The 21,071-nt window shown below is 39.8% G+C and overlaps 3 protein-coding genes across 5 annotated transcripts; all 3 read right to left on the reverse strand.

Annotated features, from left to right (window-relative positions):
* Positions 1 to 325: 325 nt before the first annotated feature.
* On the reverse strand, positions 326 to 4,081 carry c11h2orf49 (chromosome 11 C2orf49 homolog). The gene is made up of 4 exons (XM_077580260.1): positions 3,923 to 4,081; positions 3,597 to 3,760; positions 1,458 to 1,734; positions 326 to 868 (listed from the first exon to the last, which is right to left on the reverse strand). The coding sequence occupies exons 1-4, from the start codon at positions 4,046 to 4,048 to the stop codon at positions 812 to 814; spliced, it is 624 nt and encodes a 207-aa protein (XP_077436386.1). The 5' UTR covers positions 4,049 to 4,081; the 3' UTR covers positions 326 to 811.
* A 760-nt stretch (positions 4,082 to 4,841) lies between these two features.
* Positions 4,842 to 12,121, reverse strand: gpr45 (G protein-coupled receptor 45). 3 transcript variants are annotated; one of them, XM_077580161.1, is made up of 3 exons: positions 11,937 to 12,121; positions 10,580 to 10,681; positions 4,842 to 8,781 (listed from the first exon to the last, which is right to left on the reverse strand). In XM_077580161.1, exon 3 carries the CDS (start codon positions 8,699 to 8,701, stop codon positions 7,541 to 7,543), a length of 1,161 nt encoding a protein of 386 aa, XP_077436287.1. In that variant the 5' UTR covers positions 8,702 to 8,781; positions 10,580 to 10,681; positions 11,937 to 12,121; the 3' UTR covers positions 4,842 to 7,540. The 3 variants fall into 3 exon arrangements, with proteins under 3 accessions (XP_077436287.1, XP_077436285.1, XP_077436288.1); XM_077580159.1 differs by having other exon boundaries at positions 10,550 to 10,681; XM_077580162.1 differs by lacking the exons at positions 10,580 to 10,681; positions 11,937 to 12,121 and adding an exon at positions 10,332 to 10,416.
* A 5,602-nt stretch (positions 12,122 to 17,723) lies between these two features.
* Positions 17,724 to 19,834, reverse strand: pou3f3a (POU class 3 homeobox 3a). The gene has a single exon (XM_077580118.1). The coding sequence runs from the start codon at positions 19,516 to 19,518 to the stop codon at positions 18,220 to 18,222; it is 1,299 nt and encodes a 432-aa protein (XP_077436244.1). The 5' UTR covers positions 19,519 to 19,834; the 3' UTR covers positions 17,724 to 18,219.
* Positions 19,835 to 21,071: the final 1,237 nt, after the last annotated feature.

Raw genomic sequence — 21,071 nt, forward strand, 5'->3', positions numbered from 1 at the left:
TCCCTCCTCCTTCTGTCATGCTCGCCGTAACGTGAGCCCAATGGCAGCTGAGAACGAGACACTTTAAGCCGTCTCACCGCAGCAGCTGAGCCCTACAAAGCACGTTATGTTTCTTTTTTTAAGGAACTTATCAGCACGATTGTCAGACAGGGAAACAAACGATCCCTAAGAATGCAATCACTGGGAAGTGATTCTCAAAAAGGGTCAGTTTTGGATTCCCATCCCAAAACATTAGTCAGTAGCCTGATCTGTAGCTCCACTTCCTCATTCACGTACGTATATAGCATAATCAATCGACATGAAATAATAAAAGCAACCCAGTTGATCATTTGGATTGGCACACTTTATTGATTTAAAAAAGATGTTAGTACAAATATAAAGATGGCATCTCTGATCTTCAAAAGGCCAGCAAAGTCCATAAAACACAAAAAAAAAGTTGCCAACCTTTACAGCTCATGCAGAGGTACCATTGGGCTTAAGGAAGTCATTCAACTGTAACCATGTCATATTCACTAACATTACAACACAACCTCGCCGAGGTTAAAATGTCATTACACAATCATGTACAGTATTATGGGCAGTTCTCAGTTAACACACCAGACGACTTGTGTTTGTTGTTTCAAAAAGCTACATCAGTGTTTCAAGTGCCAAGTTGTAACAGCCCCCACCCCAATCATATAATAGAGCACTGAGTGAGCTGGCCAATGAATGAACATTTTTTTAAAGGAGTTTATTTGATGCCACTGTGTGAAATCACTGTGATGTGGTGTACAACAAAGTTTAGTGTGTTGAAAGCGTTGCCATTCAGTCATCATGGCCAAGTCACATGCTGGATCTTTTTCTTCACCTCTGGAGACATCAGAACACCCTGAAGAAATGCAGCAGAAAAAAAAAAGACAAACTAACTGTAAACTGAAGCCATCATAAAAACTTTTATAAACCGTACAAGTAATGTTTTAACTAATATTCTTAACTGTTATTCAAGTGCAAAAATGAGCCACAGCAGCTAGCTGCTATTAAAGAGGTTGAAACTTTCCTTTAATAACAAATAATGAAGGCAAACATGACTAACAGTTGCAAATGCTACTCACGTTTTTTTTGTTTGTTTTTTAAACATTCTTAATTGTAAAAAAATAAGAAAAAAACGATCAATATAAAAGTTTAAAATATATATATATATATATATAAAATAAAAAGATATCAAAATATATCAATTTCTTTTCCCCGTGGGGAACTTTTTCATTGAGATCATTGAGTTGCACGAGCTATAGATAACATTAACTGTTAAGATTAATTTACTTTAATTAATCTTGGCCTTATATTTTTTTATAACACAAAAACATGCATTTGAAAAAGGGTGTGTAGGCTTTTCATATCCACTTTATGTCTGGTCCAATATGACTGGAATTCCGAAAGATGAACAGCCTAATAGCAATAGTGTAACTTGCGGTTCTTACAGAGCAGTTTGCTTCCCGTTTTAGGCTTGCTGTGTCAGCGCAGCGTGAAAACGTCTGGCTAGGAGATGTTGTCGTTGTTGATGATAATGACGACGACACCGACGATGATGACAATGTTGACGAACTGCCAGATAAACGACGAATGGGGTTGACCAAGTTTAGCGCTGGAGGCGGTTTTAGTCTGTCAGCCACTCCTGATGATGGCACTGTGCTCAATTCTGGCTTCTTAACTTTTGGTGAGCCACAGGAAATGAAATGAGAGAAACCGAGGTGGTCCCTGGAAGGTAAAACACACAGGAAAGAACATGTACAATTAAGCATTAGGGACCCAGGAGTAACATTAAACTGTAGTAAACAGGCGGGGGCATAAAAAAAATAAAAATACTGCTTCAAAAAAAAAAAAGGGCATAGAATTGTGAGAATAAACTTGTAAAAAAAAAAAAAGCTTTCAGTTTTTAAAATAATTTCACTCTCATAACTTTTGAAATTTAGTCTCGAACGTCACAAGAATAGGGTCACAATTTCAATAGAATAGATAGGAATTTAAATTAAAGTCGCAATATTAAGAGACATAAATATTTTACGAGGATTAAGTTGGGACTTTGCAATAATTAAGTCGCAATTTTGTAGAAAAATCTCAATTCTCTTTCATACTATATTGATGGATTTAGACCCTTACCAATATGGGATTTTTAGGGCGATACTGATTTTGTGGGCTAAAAAAAAACTATCATAAGCTGATAATTAGTAGGGGTGTTGAAAAAAATAGATCTGGCAATATATCGCAATATTACAACGCACAATTCTCGCATCGATTCAATATGCAGCTGAAACGATTTTTTAAGATACATTTTTGATGGAAATATTCAACAAAATGTCTTAATTGGGGTTAAGGTTCAAACTTTAAGCATGGAAGAATGTTATATTAATGGAACATTAAGCCTTAAAATTGGATTTCAATGCTGTTCAAACATGAAACTGATTGCAACCTGTTTGTTAAATACGGTGGCTCACAGTTATAAACCTGAAGTACATTTTCGTACTAATCTTACAGTGTACATGTACAAGTTTATTGATTAGTATTTTCAAAATTTTAGTTAAAAAAAGAATGGCAATGATTGACTTAAATATTTGTAAAAAAAAAATAAAAAATTTGAACATATTCTGTGTACACAGCAATTTCTCCAAAATGGTAGTATGATATGATACAGCAGGGTGTACAGTGCTTTTCTATCACTTTTGTAAAATGGCATGTGCTTAAGTAAGCAGAGAACAAAGTAAAAGTGTTTGTGGAACCAGGAAGACTGCGCTAATATGCCTGCGTTTCTTGAACGATAACAGTCTGAGAACAAAACAGGAGATAATTTGTATTCAGAAATAAAAGTTTGTTACCTGTTTATGATTTCAAATTATCCTGTTTTTGTTTGTTTGTTTGTTTTTAACACACTGCCCTTCAGCTATACAAGAAGCCACTGTGTACGAAAACGCAAGACTGTGATTATACAAATTTTGGTACAGTAATATTTTACTCTCCAAGTGTCGTGTTGTTGATTGTTATTGTACCCTTCTTCCTTGAAGCACAATGAACACCGCACCCATAAATAAAATAACAAATGGAAATGATAAAACTGCAATTCTTGTTTGATTCATTCTTGTTTAATTTAATTCATTTGTTATGATAATCATTTATTTGTATATTTATTTTTGTGTTATTGTTTTGAATGTAATGTGGTTAATCCGAAATTAAATTAAAGTTCAAGTGTGCCTTTGGAGATTTAATCTTTTACATTTCCTTCATAAAAAAAGATGAGGTAATGTAATTTGTTATCACTAATAAGTTATTAACAAAACAAGAACAATGTTAAATAGTCAGTTGTTGTCATGTTGTGTTGTATTAAATCAGACAAAGTATCAGTATTAGGGTAAATGGCCCAAAAAGTAATCTGTATCGAATTAAAAGTGCCAGCTATCGCCCATCACTAAAGGCAACCTAGATGATACCGACTTCGACCCAAATAGATTTTTTTCCGTGAGGCCCAACCTTGTTAATTGACCCCCTGCACCCACTCCTTGCCTTGTATCCCTTTTCCGCCTCAGGTACTACTACAGCCGTTTGAGGGTGATGATTTAGCAACTCACCTGTCCGGTCGCAGGCCGGCTGATGTTTGTCTCCCTCGAGTCTTCGCCATCCTCTTTCCCCAGCGGTTGTTTGGTAAAGTGCGCTGCGGCCGCGGGATGACATGTCGTACGTAGAGGTCAACGAGCTGGTCCCGACTCCCGCAATCTCTAGAACTCACCTTTTTCTAAGCCACAAACAAGAACTGGTAAATTTAAAGCCGTCTTTTAAACATGAACATGACCAGAGGTGTTGACTGTTAGTCAGGTAGGCTAACGCCAGTGTTTCTTTGCTGGAATTCACTCAATAAATTGCACTCTAGATGTGTCATTTTGGTCTTATATCTTACCTCATTTAAAATTAACTGGAGAAAATCCTTAGACAGCAGCTCAGGGTGTAGTAAAACATCCACGTCTGAGTAAATTGCTTTGCCGGCTGATTCACCGGAGGTCGCCATGTTTGTATTACCCAGCATGCTCCGCGTCACCAGCGTCTTCTTCTTTGGGCGTTTTCCTTTGCAAGACTGCCATCTGGAGCTACTAAAACACACAACAATACAATACAGTGCGGTACTGTACTGTAAAATCAAGAAAAACATTCTTCAACAAGGGTGGGCAAAATTTGATGCTCATGGTCAGTCTTTGATGAGGTAAATGTTATATATTTCTTAAGTTGTGTACTTTTTGTGCTTTATGTTTATTGTCTGATATTATGTACAGTACTTTGTTACCGCTGTGGTTGTTTTTCAATTGCTCTATTAATAAAGTTGAGGACTCTTAATGGACAGGATTAAAAAACAAAATGTTATGTTAAGTGGTGCACCCCCTATTATTGGATGTTTTGGAGTCCAAATAATGTTATTCCCATGTATGTTCTAAAAAGTTTTTTTTTTTTTTTTTTTTTTACATGTTTCTTGCTAAGCAAGGCAGTAAAATGGAATGAATTATTCTGCATTTGCAAACTTCCAATTTTGTAGTGTCTGTCCGTTTTTGTCTTGATATCCACAGTAGGAAATCAAAACATCATTTCAATTTATTCACAATTATCCTCACTCTGGTAAGTTCTCGTGCCTCAATAGCTTCTGATGAAGTGAACACCCGGAGAAAAAATACGTCTATTGTATCCCAGCAACATGGCAATATATTCACATCACGTGACCTCAGTACTGTTTACATTGAAGAAGTGGATGACCTCAATGTTTTGTTGTATTTTTGCCACAATCACACCATTGGTCTTTTATAAATCATATTTATTTTTCCTTTTACCATTCTTGATAAACCATTTTTCATCCAAGTATTATTTTTTTTACAGCATAATTGACAACATTGTCTTTCTGCACAAATGTCTAAGAACATCACTAGACAATAATCACTTTTTTTCACCTTTTTTGTGAGAAACATAACTGACATTATAATGATCACCAGTAGAGATGGGCAAAACTATCAATTAATAGACAATTAAGAATTCTGTCAGCTGTGTGGTACTTACTGTTGTTGAGTAATTAAATGGGAGACCTATCATTGAAACTGACTTTTTAATGTTATACAGATCGGTCTCCATATTGTCTGTCCACCAGTCAAGTGCAAAATTAAACAACCAAGTAAATCTTTTGTTATTTAACTGTGTAGATAGATACTCAGTCATCCTGGCCATGTTCATTCAAATTTAAGGTTGAACCAAGGCAGCTGGACTCCTATTTGATTGGAGACATTTGAAACATTTCACCTTTCGTTTCGACAAAAGGTGATGGTGCAAAGCAAACCTTCTTCTTTGTTTAGAGAAGAGGGCCTTTTGACCTCTTCTTTCACAATTCTTTCAAACCAGTGGTCTTTCCCATCCAGAATTTGGATGTCATTATTGTCAAAGGAAAGTGTACACCCAGGAGAGACACCTTTTAGAAACATATACTGCATATAAATATTGTACAGTATATACTGCGAGATTCCACCCTAAAAAATTGAACTGAAGAAGCCTTTTGATTAAAGGTATAGTCAGTCCAAAGGATTTGTTTTGGCCTGTCAAGGACGTTTCTGGGCGGAGACGCAACGTTTTCCTTCCAACCAAGCAGCAGAGGCAAGCTCAGTGGCATGTGCAAGTTTCGCTGTACGAACCCCTGCTCCTGATTGGTGGACTGGTGGACTTGTTTCTAGTTGGCTGCTGTCCTCTGAGCGTCAGTTTTGAATGCTGTGTTTACAAACAGCAATGGAAAAACGTCGGACAGCACCTTTAAGGTTAACAGGTTTAGCAAACAAGAAGAGTCCACTTCACCTGGTTCAAATTTTGCAAACTTTTGTCATCTGACTATTTCAATGACGCAGGTATTTCGCGATCAAAGTGTGAAATTTTTTCAAAATGGATTTCTATTAAAGGCACTGTCCAACGTTTTGACTCAGAAATAAACACTTCTTAAATACAGGATGTTTAAACATGAACTCCTTCTCAATCTACACCTCTGGGCTTCTGTTAATGTGTGGTGGTGATTTCGTCCTTAAACCCCCTCAGACTGTATTTGGCAAATTTGTGTTTGTTTTGCCAACAGCGGGACATTCAGAGTGTACAGACAGTTGTTTACTCTCCATCCGATCGCAGAGAGGCGGGTGCCGGGGGGCGTGTCACTGCAGGCAAACGGGATGTTGAGTTGAGTGACTCTAGTGAAAAAAATAAAGTATACCACAACAAAACGTGCAGCGGATAATGCACAGTCAAAAATGAGAGTAAATCTTGGTTTGGGATTTACCCGCTTCCGAGCTCTGAAGGAGCGGCTTGGACTAAGGAGCGATGCAGTGTTGGCCTGCTTGCTATTCGGTAAGTGCCAAACAGAAAAGAAAATATTAGCTTGCTGATTTAGCGACATGCTAGGTTAAGTCACATTGACAAAGGTTACTCGGCAATATAGAACAATGGTTGAACTTTTTTTTACATCCTTATCTTTACATCTGGCAATTAGTGAAGCTAAGCCAAATGGCTGTAGCACCCCAGGTTGCGGGTCGGTTAGTTTCCGGCGCTCTGGATGGGCCGTGAAGGCATCACAGACTGCTTTTTTGGGAAGCTACGTGGGCTATTGGCTGTTTTGTTCTCGAAAACTGTTGTTAGCTCCACACTTGTCCTGATTATTTCACCATCGGTACAAGGCGAATGTCGTTTTGAACTATTATCCCTGTCGGTGATCGCGGATCAGTAATGTGACCATTTGCAAGATAGCTCGCAGCTTGCTTGGCTGAGCGCGGTCAGAGACAGGGGGCCGTGAAAGTTGAGCTCGTATGGGTTGAACCATGGGGGGGGGGTCCGTTTTGAATTGTTTGTTTACAAACAGAAATGGCTTGATTACAAAAAGAAATGGTCAAAACTCCGGACAGTGCCTTTCAATTTCATAATAACTACACAATCCGGGAAATTAGGGCCACCCTCACACTTCATCAAATAACGCCTCTTTGGTCCAAGTTAAGCATGGTGGGTGTAGACAGGATAATCGCTGCACCTTGAAGGTGAGCAAGCAGGGCACATACAGAATTCACTTGAGCGGGAGAATATGCGGCCAAAATGAAATCCTTTCTCAACATTTGCCCAACAATATGAAACATTCATAAAGAGATTCCACCCATGTACTTTGCCCTCATTAGGGTTGTGGGTGAGCTGGAACCTTTCCCAGGGGACTTTGCGCAAAAGGCAGACTTCATCCTGGACTGGTTACCAGTCAGTTTCAGGGCACACATAGAGACACGTAACCATTTACAATCACATTCTGAGTGAGGAATTAATCTACGCACACCTGCACTGAAAGATGCCCATCCCTTATCACCGCTTTGACTCAATGTACAAAACAACAGCTCACCACTGATGGAAGGTCCACAAACAAGAGCGAGATGTTGACATTGGATGATATGAAGTTGTTTGGCTGCCATGTTGGCCATGAAATCTGAGACTAAAACAAAAAGCAGACATATAAGAATCCCACATTTTGTGACCATCACACAGCCGACTGAGTCTCGCTGCACACGTAGATGTTGCTGGGTCGCACCCTCCTTCGGCTGCGGCCCGCTACCCTGGGGCACAGGCGGCAGCTCTTGGGAATGAACTCCTGGCAGGCTTCCCGGAACTTTCGGATCCTCCAACAGTAGATGATGGGGTTGAAAACTGTCTTCAGGTAGCTGAGCCACAAGGTGCCTATGCTGACTGGGTAGAAAGCAGGGCTGTAGTAGAACCGGCGGCTGAAAACCGCCATCAGGCTGACCACTGTGTACGGCAGCCAGCACACGGAGAAGCCCACGAAGAGGATGAGGATGGTAGTGAAGGCACGGGTCTTGAAGCTCATGTCCACCTTAATCTGCGGGGGTCTCTGCAGCCCGATGAGTCTCATTTTGCTGACTTGGTTGAGGGCCGGCAGACAGGAGGGCTCGCTGGCGTGGCTGTGGACACGCAAGGTGTTGCGGCGCACCGTGTTCAGGATACACATGTAGGAGTAGAGCATGACCGAAAAGGGGGCGAAGAAGACCGCCACCGCCAAGAGGAGGGTGTAAGCGCGGTCGGCCACCGACTGGCTGTACCCCAGCACGCACTGCGGCACCCAGACAACCCCGATTCCCGCTGTGCCCGCCCTCCAGCCCACGATGGACGGCAAAGACACGCACAGACTAAGCAGCCACGAGCCTGCGATCAAAACCTTGGCCCTGTGTGGGGTCAACTTGTCCTGACGCTGCACGATGATGAGGAAGCGATCCACGCTGATGATGAGCAGTATGGACACGCCCTCCAAGACAAAGAGCCAGTAGAGCATGATGGAGGCACGGCAAAATTCGTACCCGAAGCTCCAGTCGGCGCTCCCCAGCGTGACGGCGGCGAAGGGTATGCAAAGGAGCGAGAGCATGATGTCCGTGAAGGCCAGCGTGGCGAGCAACAGGTTGATGGCGGAGCGCATGGCCGGCTTCTGGTAGACAATCAAACACACGATGGAGTTGCCCAGGAAACCAATGGTGATCATGAAGATCATGATGGCGGCCAGAATTATACGCAGGGTGACCGATCTGAGAGGAGATCCGGGTACGGGTGGGGGACTGTTTGTGGCTTGAATGACGTCGTCTGGCTCCATGAAGTCACATCCTTCCAGGAGGCTTTCATTGCAAAAAGCCATAATGGCACTTTATCAGAGAATACTAATATGGATGAAGTGTGCGATCCCTGTCATAGGCATGGCAACAGCTTGTAACCCATCTGAAACACATAAATAAAATAGAGCACGGTTAGATTAGCTGTAGCGGGCAAGAAACATAATTGGTCACTAAAGCGGAGGTTTAAAATTAGCCCACAATGAGAGGCTGTAGAACCATGTGATGCCTCCCAGCCAATCACCAAAAACATATAACAATATCATACGTTTTTTTTTGTTGTTTTTTTTGCATAGAGGTTATCTTGCTACATTTTTGTGCGTAACTCAAATTGCTTGTAAACAGACATTCGTATCTCAAGGTTCCAATGTACTGTAGTTCTTCTTTCTTGCATTTGTTCCATAATGTACAGTTGTTTGTTGAGTGGCTTTAGTTAAGAATAGTGTGCTTCATCCACCTATTTAAATGTATTTGTTAATTGTTGGTTTTGTTGCATATACAGTACTGTGAGTGAATGTTTTGTTGTGTTTTTGACCTGTCTCATGTTGCTCACTACTGCAAACTAAAGGCAATTGTAGCCTATATTGTGAAAACTACTCTCCAAAAGGAGAATCGTTGACCCATGCAATTTAAGATTTTATATTGAATTGATGACCAACTTAATAAAATGGCTTCAATTGGAAACACACAATTTCATTAAGTTAATCCAAAATGAATATATTAAGTGTAATTAATTATGAGTTCATTAAATGTATGGTATTATATTCACTTGAATTAAGTTAATACAAAGTGAATACATTAAGTTTAATGAACTCATAATTAATTAAACTTAATGTATTCACTTTGGATTAACTTAATTCAATCATGTGTTACCAAATGAAGCAATTTTATTACATTTGCCAACAATTCCATTTGTAATCTTAAATGGGTTCAAAAATGCTCTTTTTAGAGTGTAATTTCCTTTCTGTCATCATGACAGGTCTGTACTTTTACTTTTTTTAAATGTAAAAGGTGTCTTGATCTGTATTTGGACTTCTGTTTTGAATACATTTACTTTTGTTTCATGTTGCGTCTTGTTTTCATGTGGCTTATTTAATGTCTGTCTTGAGTTTTGTTGTGTCACCTGTACTTGTCAGCCCCGTCCCTTGTGTCTACCAATCAGCCACTCGTGTCTTGTCCGGGTGTTCCTTGTTGTCTCATCAGTTTGTTTGTCATTCCTGTCAGTTGTGACATCTCCAAGTCGTGGTGAGTTTAGTGTGATTATTTGTTTCTTTAAAATCTGTTTTCCAAACTGAAGTTAATTTAGTTTTTTTGATTACTCCAAAGCACACTGTTTCCCTTTTTCCATTGTAATAAAATACTTTTTGCTTCCCTGCATTTAGGTCCTCCGAATTCAACCACGCAAACCAAAATAATTATAAAAACTAAAATATTATCCTTATTGTTTTTTTTTTCAAATATTCATAGAATTTCTGTGCATTATTATCATTTTGCTTTGCTGAACAGAGACAAAATCCCTCAGTTATTTTGCCCCATATACCCACTTGACTTACCAAATAACACCCAATATACCAGCAAGTGTAGAATTAGAATATATGAAAATCTCAATTTTCATTTTTTGACCATTTAGCCACAAATATGGTTCACAGCGATTACCTTGACTGGACTAACATCACAACGGCTCCAGACTCCAGCAGAAACATGTAGGCCTACATAACTGTCATATTTGACTAGATTCTGTCCAAAAAATGTAGAAAAATATATTACAACTATCTAAATATGATACAGTACAGTCACATGAGGCAGATGTGCGTCTCACTGGCATTAAATCGGTAGATTTTTAGCATCTTAGCCACCACCTTCCTTCCTCCCACCTTTTACACAATATGTGTCACGTCTCACACCTCCAGGCAATCGAGGACACTTCAGGATCAGATAAAATCCGGATGAGACGTAGAGGCAAAGTGCAAACAGGACGTGTCTGTTACCATGGTTGGCGCCAGCATCTGTGAGGGGAAAGAAGAGACGCTTATAAATGATCATCATTAAAACTGCACCGTCGCTGTCTTAAAATGTGTGTTTAAAATATTACTGTTTGGGGATAATAGTTTATATTATCCATCAATCCATTTTGGTTAAACAGTAAGATTTTTATTTATTTATTATTATACAGCTGTTGTGCCCTTAATTGATTATTCAGATGTAGGCTACCAGTTGTGTAAGAGTGTGCAGGTCTTGGAAAAACTATACTAAACTAGTGAGGCTAAAGTAAGTCAACATACTGTAAATTTGTTTGTGTGTAGCCAGAGAATATCTTGTAGTGATTATTTATATTACAATGAATTGAATGTCTTGATGTCTGTAGTCTAAACGGGAAGTGAGAGGCAAGCCTCAGTGAACATTATACCATGTATGCCTCTCTGGAGGCGGATCCTATGTAAAATACAATTTGACTGACCAAATGTTTGGCCCTGTTGCCTGGGTGCAAATTTAAGAGGATGTGTGGCTTCTTGGCTTGCCACCTTGTATACGTACAAGTATTGAGGAATAATGTTATCCCAATTGACTGGAGGATGTGTGATCTTTTTGATATTATTCCTTAGAAATACATGCAGGGGTATGTCCAAAGTAAGTGTAAAACTGAATATGTGTAGTTTATGTAATATGTGAGTATCATTTAAATTAACCACCTAGTACTCACTACACACACATCAAATCACACCATTGGGTATAACAAATAGTGCCTTTGCAGTGGCGACATTCTTACACGAAGCCCTCTCCTAGAGCACTGCATAGTTTTGCTGGCTGTTGCTATGGCAACAGGGTTAGCAGCTCCATGGCAACAAGCATCCCATCTACTCTGCTTCCACGACCAAATATATTCTATAGCACAACTGCCAACTTTACGCACAAGGTCACCTGATCTTGTTGGACTGAACAGTAATAAGCCTGTTTTGTAGTTGTAAGTCTGCTTATTTTCAAGATCTTGTTAACCATCCATTGGATTAAAATAGGCACGTGTGAAATTGCATTAAATTAGAGGATATAATCTAAAAATGTGTTTTATATGATCTAGTAGTTGTGCCTACATGAAGTCAAAAATGGTTTTGCTCACAATGTGCCTATTTTTGCCTATTTATTAATAGCATTTATAGTATTCCCCCTGGTCATTGAGCAAAGTAGAGGAACAGATAACGGCACTTAAATGGAGAAAATATTATATTAAAAAAAAAAAAAGAAGAAGAAAAAAAAAAGACCTACCTTGAAACGTTCACAGTGGAACACCCACTGACAGCATTCTGGTCTCACTTCTCACCCACTGCAGTGATTGACACTCCTCCATGGCATACATACCGGAAATCTAAATTAATAACGATGAATAGAAATATCCCGACGAGAACGTTTCATAGCGGGCTCGGTCGTCATCCTGCCGCTGCGCAGACGACGCAGGCACACCGCACACGAAGCAGGTGGACGCCGATTTAAAGAAACAGCGCGTAGGCTCGGCTATATCTTACATAAATAAATAAAAATACATACCAACAGAACCAAATTGCCATGAAGTTGTTGTTGCTTCTTTTTTATTTTATTTTTTATTTTGCGTATGTTAGAATGCCAACGGTGTCAAGCTTATACATTTTAGAGGATTTTATAGCTGTTGCAGTAACATTAATAGCGATATAGCCTATAAATTTGGAATCGTTCACTTGACTTCACTTGACACTATTGTATGAGTGGTAGTTTTTGTACAGGTAACCAGTGACATTTAAAGCAACGCTTAAATGAAATAAGCACAGAATAATAACTAAAATATTTTTAATCACATGTAATAATATTTTTTTTCGATAGATGGCAGCATTGCACCATATGCATAATTTAGTTCAGCAGTAAATCGCTGACTACAGGGCAGATGTGCAAAATAGCATCTAAAAGCATGTTTTTAGCCCATTAATCAACTGTAATTATTGACAGTTTTATGAATTATAATGTGTTTCATTTAGCACAGAGGGACTATATTACAGTACAGCATTATCTTCCCTTACACTTACAATTCACAGTGTAAAGTGGCAGGGTGCCCATTTGTTGAGAAGGTGCCCACCTCAGTTCCACTACACTGATGTCACGCCTGCATGCATGCAGGCATGCGCATCACGTCCACTGGCAAGCTCGCAGAGAGGGAGAATTAATTTCTTTTATATTTGACACCTCTGCCGAGACGTCGCCACTCCATCATTCGGCTAAAAAGCAAACAAGCCGGCCTGCTTGCGTGAAAAATGTTCCTCTCCTTAAATCAGAATATTGAGAGTGCAAAGAAAACACACACACACACACGGAACAGAGAGTTACATTTAGGACATTTTGCACAACATCTAACTTAAATACATCTCTTGAGTCTTGTATTGACACACTGCTGCTTGTGACTCCAGCTCCCAGTTATGAAACTCAGTTAAGACTTCAAGGAAGGTGTTAATTAACAGTAAGACATTCGAGGTGGTTAACCACTCTGGGCAATGTGAGAATAATTAACAACTTTGGGGAATGTGCAAACATCAGTGGAACTTCACGATAGGGGTCTGAGAAAAAAAGGCCTGGTTCACCATATAGTAATCAAATAGGAACTATATTGTACGGGTCACCAACCTTTTTGAAACAGAGCTACTTTTTGAGTACTGATTATTGTGAAGGGCTACCAGTTTAATATGCACTTCAGAAATGACCAACTTGCTCAAATATCCTTTATTTGTTAGTATTAGCAATATTCATCTATGTAAAAAATAAGGGTTCATGTTAATCATTTCTAACAATTATTATCAACAAAGAAAGAAACAAATCTGTCATCAATATACAGCACATTATTTCTATAGATAAAAAATGAAATATCAGGAGGGGCATCCGGTGTAGAAACGGTGCCAAACATACATGCAAGTGTGGTGACCCCTTTCTTAGCAACCTTAATTCATCATTATATTTTTACCCCTTGTTGGACTCAAATCTTTACCCAATGTGCTGGGTCAACTGTTGGGTATAAATAACTCAGCATTGGCTCAGTCCCTTTGGACCAAGTGCTTGGTTCTTTTTCACCCAATTTGAGTGACTCTGAACGCAGCAATTTTAAGAGTGAGATTGGCCTCATAGTACTTGGTGTACTTTTAAAAGGTGCAACCTAGCTAAAGGGATGCATGAGAGGTCCAGACGTTTATTTTTCATATGCTGTGTGAGTTAGTGCGACGCCGCCAGTGAAATATTAACATACAGTTTTGTTTATTCCTTTCTGGCAACAACCTCTGCTTCTCGTTGGCTCGGCTTTTATGATTGTCGTCGGTAAGTTTTTTTCACTTTGTTGTGATGAGTGTGTGCACTTAGAAGTAAGTGTGTGTTTGCGTGTGTGTGTGTGTGTGTGTGTGAGAGAGAGCATTGATCGGGATGAGGAAGCACGCACCGCCACAATCCATCATGTGTGGCCAAAGATCTGCTGCCTGGTGTCACTCTGTCCCCTTGGCAACCGCTTGTGTGTTGACCTGCCAGCTGGGTGCGCTGAACTTTGCTGGCGGGCACAGGATTGTGCATGAATGCAATGCAGCCTTATGTCAAAATACAGAAAATATCTTTTTTTTTGATCAATTAGGCAATGCTTATTAATGAAAAGAAAAGAAAAATGCATTGTGCTGTCACCAATGCCTAACATGAAACGCTTCTGCCACCTACTGCCAGAATAATGACCTTGACACAAATCAATGTCTCACTTTTTTTTCCTTTTTTTTTTTTTTTTTTTTTTTTTACAGTTCAGTACGTCTTTTTTAATTTTAATTTTAATTTCAAATAACTTTATGAAATTACTGTATCAATGAACTACAAGTCAAAATCACTGTTGACTCAATTGATATTGAAAGAGTAAATGAAATAAAATTTCTTGGCATTGTAATTGATGAAAAATTATGCTGGAAATTTTATATAGAAAATGTTAAAAGAAAAATATCCAAAACCTTAGGTATATTTTATAAAACTAAAAATCTCCTAAATAAGAAATCATTGCACACATTATACCGTTCATTATTACTGCCATACCTGACTGGAGGAGATATAGTGTAATACATACAAAACTAATATGCAGTCCATCTTTAAGCGACAAAAAGAGCTAAATGAGTTATTAAAGGTTCCAAGTATATAGAACCAATTAATCTATTATTTAGCGAATTAAATACTCCCAATTCTATGACTTAGTCAAACTCAAAACAGCGCAAATATGCCAAATTCACATTCAAATGAATGAAGGGACAGGATATATGATCACAATCACGTCACTGGATAATGGCGCTGCCCGGATATGTTATTATTTTGGTCGGCTGAAAAAAATTGCCATAGATATTTGCTCTTTTATCCTTCATACACACTGCCTAATCGAATACTGGATAATTAGTTTTCAATGGTTTATGGCTTAAATAAAATGATTAAAATAATTGCATAAATATTAAAATAAATATTCAAAGAAGTAAATAATTATTGAAATAAAAACACTTAAATATTGAAATAAGTATTGGGGAAAATTTTGAATAAAGGGCTAAATAAATGCTTCAGGTCACATTTCATTATTTCTTTATTTATAATTTCGCTCAGATTTAGTTCTTGCACATTAATTTATTATATACAGCATACTGTATATATACAGTATATAATAGTTAATTGAACAGGTCAATCAATGTACAATATTCAATTGAGGGAAAATAACTAATACAAAATTGCGGGAGCAAAACATCATCACAGACTTTGAGTTGTAACATGAGGCACAAGTGGAATTATTTTCAGAGGAATTTTATCCCTTGTCCCAAAGTAAGGAAACAATTTCATGTTACCAGACAAACATGGCCAATAAAATGGCTTTATGGCTGCTTTATTCCAAAACTCAAGCTGGTCAGATCTACAGACAGATTGACTTCTGGATGGGCTGTGTTTGGGTCCAGAATGATGGGACTGTATGAGACATTGTCCTTCATTCGTTCCCATACACTGAACTTCGTCCAGCAGAGCTCCTGGGAGCAGCTCGGGATGGTCAGACAGATTCTGGATTCTGGTCATCGCAGTCTGGAAGTTCCTCATGAAGGATTCATTCTCAAATCACCCAGCTCCGATTTGCAGAAATGACTGTAGTAAGTGAGTCGAGTGTGAAACAGGTGGCGGCCTCTGGAGGAAAGGAACGTTGTCCAGTTACCGAAGGGTCATCTGTTCGAATCCCAAGTCATGTCATCGTGTCCTTGGCCAAGACGCTTCACACATCTTGCCTCCAGTGCCACTCACAATGGTGCAAATGTTTGATGGTGGTTGTAGGGTCTGTAGGTATACTCTAAAACGGTTTGGCCAAAAATAAACCAAATTGGGTCAAAAATGGACCCTCTCAACTTTTTGAGTTATTGAACAAATTCAATTAATAATCCACAAAGCAACCTTTTTTTTATTATTGTTTTGTAGTTTATTCGTTTTACCCAACTTTTTGATTTAATTGAATAGCAAAACTGAATTTGGACGCACGTAGGGAGTGTTGCTTTTTCGGCCGGTTTCGTTCAATGTTGCAAAATGTCACAAAGCCATTTGCCACACTTTCTAAAACCAGGCGGGCCTGTGAGGGTACGCCACGAGTGTTGTTGCAAAATGTGCAAAAAAAAAACGAACCTTAACAAAAAAGCACGGCAGTCACTGCTTGCGTCTCATTTTACCTAAGCACTGAAGGCTGGGAGGAGTTTTTGAGCGCTCAGTAAGTGTTGAAATGTTAGTGGACCATCCATTATTGTGCAGTTGCCACAAAATACTCTAGGTTGTATTTTGTACATTTCTACAGAAGAATATTTATTTGTTTATTTGTTAATCTTTTTTTCTTCTTTTTTTTCTTCTTTTTCTGGGGACCCCGTGGCACCCCATCGAGGAGTCTTAATGTGGACCTCTTAAGACCTACTTCACTGTTGGGTTTGTATGGTCATGTGACGTTTAAACGTGTATCTTGTTTACAGATACAATTAAGTCAGTCAAGATGGCAACATTTTATACTGATGTAGTCTTTCTAATTACCCCTGGTAGAACATTCAAGACTACTGAACCCCGATGAGAGAATGCTCTAGAACCCGCTAACTTCTTTTTGGCTTCCGGAGTCACTAAAGGACCAGCTCGTTATGACAGTCAGCAGCACTTTATGTTATAGTTATCCTGTTGTTGGTTGTTAATTCCATACGTACGGTACATTTAATTTCTTTGTTCACACTACATAAAGCCTCAAACGTGGAAAGTCACTGCAAATACTGTAAATTAGAGCCCGTGCTTGCCAAATAGTGAACTCGCACTGTAATTTTCATGCCACTTTACAAAAGGATACTCTAGCACTTTTTAAAGTCTTAATAAATTATGCCAAATCGACACAAATCCACTTTTTTGATAGTTGCAAATGATCATTTCAACACAGATGTTAAGTGGCTTAAACAAAAAGCTAATTGCGAAACAAGCCATCTTATACTTTCAATGTAGACCAGAATAGGTGCAAATTTGCCAAGTTGCATGCCTGTGTGCCGAATTCTGTTTGTTATTTAGAACATCATCAGAAAGTTTTTTTTTTTTTTTAACGGGGTTATACCGCACATAAATGTTTTCATTTTCAGCTGTTGCTAATTAAAAATGGTTACACCAATTTGTGTTTTGGGTTGATTATTGTAATAACTATTGAGCATTATGGATGGAAACACGCATTAAGAATAAGTGCGTGATTTACATTCTTTCATTAAGTGTTATACATGCAGTGAAAATAAATAAAAAATCTGCCTAAGATAGATAGATAGAAAGATAGATAGATAGATAGATAGATAGATAGATAGATAGATAGATAGATAGATAGATAGATAGATAGATAGATAGATAGATAGATAGATAGATAGATAGATAGATAGATAGATAGATAGATAGATAGATAGATAGATAGATAGTTTAAACTCTTAAGCAGGGTCATGAAAACGTCTGCGTGCGTGCGTGCGTGTGTAATAATGACGTTCAATTCACGTGTTGTCGTCCATCTCAGTTGAATTTATTAAATAATTAATTTCTTCACTGGAAATACTGTAAGAATGGGGGAAATAAATAGTGCAAACTAACACACAATAATACACACTTAATTGACTTGTACATGTAAAGGAATGTGTTCTTTAAAAAAAAAAAAAAGTATCTCGATAGTAAATGAAAACAAAATGAAATGAGTTCCTTGAACTGTATATCTACTTGCACAAAACACAATTGTAAGAAACTTAATGGGGGCATATTAATTATTGCTTTCAGAGAAAAGTCAGTGCTAAATTAAAGCAGTCACTGTCTTTTAATCATTTGCTCTCCTGTTTTCAATGGGATGCATAAAAGTTGACTTTTGTGCTGCTTTGAAACGACACACTCGTACACGCTATAGCAGATCACTTAGGACACACAGAACCTTGGAACAAAACGTTGATAATTAATCGTCTGAAATGAGCCAAAGTCAAACAAAGGGGGGAAATAAAGTTCGGATGATTTGGCCTGGCGTTCACGTGTCGCTGTACATCCTCTTGCAGTCTATGGAGGGTGGCGGCGTGTCCGCGCCCATGCTGCCCACCTGCGAGTACGCGTTGTCCGGGCTTCGCGGGAGCCCCGGAGGCGTCATGCGCTTCTCCTTCTGCCTGCGGTTGCAAAACCAGACGCGTACCACCTCCTTCTCCAGCTGCAACGTGTCCGCCAGCCCGTTGATCTCCTGCGCCGACGGCTTGGGGCACTTGAGAAAGTGGCTCTCCAGCGCGCCTTTGACGCTCACCTCGATGGACGTGCGCTTCTTCCTCTTGCGTCCCTGCGTGGCGATCTTGTCGATGCTGGCCGGGCTGCCGGTGCTCGAGTCGGCCTCCTCCAGCCACTTATTGAGCAGCGGCTTCAGCTTGCACATGTTCTTGAAGCTGAGCTGCAGCGCCTCGAACCGGCAGATGGTTGTCTGCGAGAAGACGTTGCCGTAGAGCGTACCCAGGGCCAAACCCACGTCGGCTTGCGTGAACCCTAGCTTGATGCGACGCTGCTTGAATTGCTTGGCGAAGTGTTCCAGGTCGTCCGAGGTTGGCGTGTCCTCATCCGAGTGCGCCTCTTGAAGATGATGATGTTGGTGGTGATGCTGGTGCTGATGGTGGACGTGCTGGTGATGAGGATGATGATGGTGAGGGTGTTGGTGGTGATGATGGGGGTGGTCCAACTCTGGGGAGTCCCCGCGCACCAGCGCACCGGAGTGCATGAGGCTCTGGGTGCTGAGCATCCCGTTGACAGTGAAGGCGGCGGGTTGGGAGTAAACGAGGCTCTGCTGTTGCTGGTGTTGCTGCGTCTGACCCTCACTATTGATGGAGCCTCCCCAGGCACCAGGGTGCGCTTGATGGCCCCCTAAATGGGATCCGCGGTGGTGCAGAGCTGCACCCGAGTGGAGGTCCTCCCTCCCGCCGCCGCCTCTCTTCGTCTCCTGGGGGTGGGAGCTGGCCGGCCACGCGGCTCCAACCTCGGCTGCAGCTGCCGCAGCCGCCGCAGCAGCGGCCGCCGCGGCCGCTGCGTGGGGCAGCGACGTGACCCACTGGTGGGCATGGCTGAGCATGTGCCCCCCGTTGCTGGACACCATGGTGGCCCCTTGCATGAAGTCACTCTGCACCATCTTGACTGAGGGGTCCCCCCTGAAAGCGGTGGAAGACACCGAGGTGACCACGCCGTTGGCCGGTTGCATGCTACCGCCTCTGCGGTCAGAGTGGGGGGCCGGGCCGGTTAAAATCCTGCTGCTGGCTAGGTACGGGCTGGAGGTGGCTGTAGCCATCCCCCAAATCATAAATCTTGACTTAGTTTTTGTTCTTACTCGGATCCACTCACAAATGCTCTGCGCGTAAAACAAAAACAGTCCTTTAAGGGAAAACACTAACAGCCATAAAGAATGACTGTAAACCAAGGAGGAAGCAAAAGTAACAGTTAAAAAAAAAGTTTCCCAGTTGTAAATAATCCACAGACCACTTTACTATTCAATCCGTGCCTGCCTGCAACGATTTGGGGCCGTGCGTAAAAATCCGCCCCCCTTCTGGATTTTTCAGATTGCGATGAAATGATAAGGTCGAAAACTCCCCGCTGAGTCGAAGCGCATCCTCCACGGAGCAAAGGAGGCGAACATGTGTTTAACTGGGACCACGGCCGAGCTTCCCTCTCCCATCTCCGGCCAATTAGGTGCAAACTAGCCCGCTGAGTCCTCGCTGATTGGACGCTCAGTTTGAGAGGAGTGTGTATGTGAATGGGGGCATTCCAATCTGGTCAGTGCATTAAACTTATTATACACGTAACATAGTATGAAAATCTCAACAAGTCCTCCAACAATAACGACCATGTTGAAAATGTTATTGCCATATACACCCAGTGGCCACAAAATTAGGTACACTATTTTGATGAGATCTGACACGAGTTCTTTCAAAAAGTCAGCCTTTGCTCAGATTTGGAGGTATTAATTTAACAGCATGGTTATAGTTTACTGTGGTATGTTACAAACTTAATAATGTGTCCACATGCAGAAAATAAATTGAGGGCTTCACACGTCAGATTCCCCAATATCACACAAATGCTGCCTTGTGGTTGTGGCCACATGGGAAAGCTCAAGTTCTCCCGATAGGATCATGGAATCTAAAATAGGGGCCAATCAACCTTGAATTTTTGAAATTTCTCAAGTAAAGAATAAAATGTAGTTGTTTTGTTCCTAATTTTTAAAGTTAAGAATAAAATGTTTTATTTTGCTTGGTTTGGACCTCTGCTAACTAAGAAAAGTTATCATGTACCTTTATCCATTTTTTTTAAGTTATCATTAAGTTGTGATATCTTTATTTAAAATGTGTTTATATATATATATATATAATGTATTTATTTATTTTAAATTAAGATACAAAGACAATTTGGATGCACTGTTTTTGTCTTCGTAATGCAATGCCAAGGTATCAAGTCCAAACTCAGTAGTTGGCCGATTTTTTAAAACAAATAACAAAAATTCGGATTTTGGTTTAAAAAAAAAATACTGACATATGTAGCAATATAATTTTTCCCCACATGAGCTCATCTTTGAAGTTATTTTGCTAAAAATATCCAACAGATTAGTGTTTAGGATGGGTGTAAAAACAAACTTACATATCCTGAACTGGGCCTGAATTGAATTGAGTTTGAATTCACTTGTGCTGGATTATGCTGCTAAAAATATGCAAAAAGTTGTATAGCTTAGATGTGAATTTCGATGACTCCCATTCCTACCTAAATGGTTTTATATATATATATATATATATATATATATATATATATATATATATATATAAATCACAGCATACAATAGCAATACTCGATATCTTGGCCAATGAG

The sequence above is a fragment of the Vanacampus margaritifer genome, chromosome 11 (genome assembly GCF_051991255.1).
Source record: "Vanacampus margaritifer isolate UIUO_Vmar chromosome 11, RoL_Vmar_1.0, whole genome shotgun sequence".
Lineage (NCBI taxonomy): Eukaryota > Metazoa > Chordata > Actinopteri > Syngnathiformes > Syngnathidae > Vanacampus > Vanacampus margaritifer.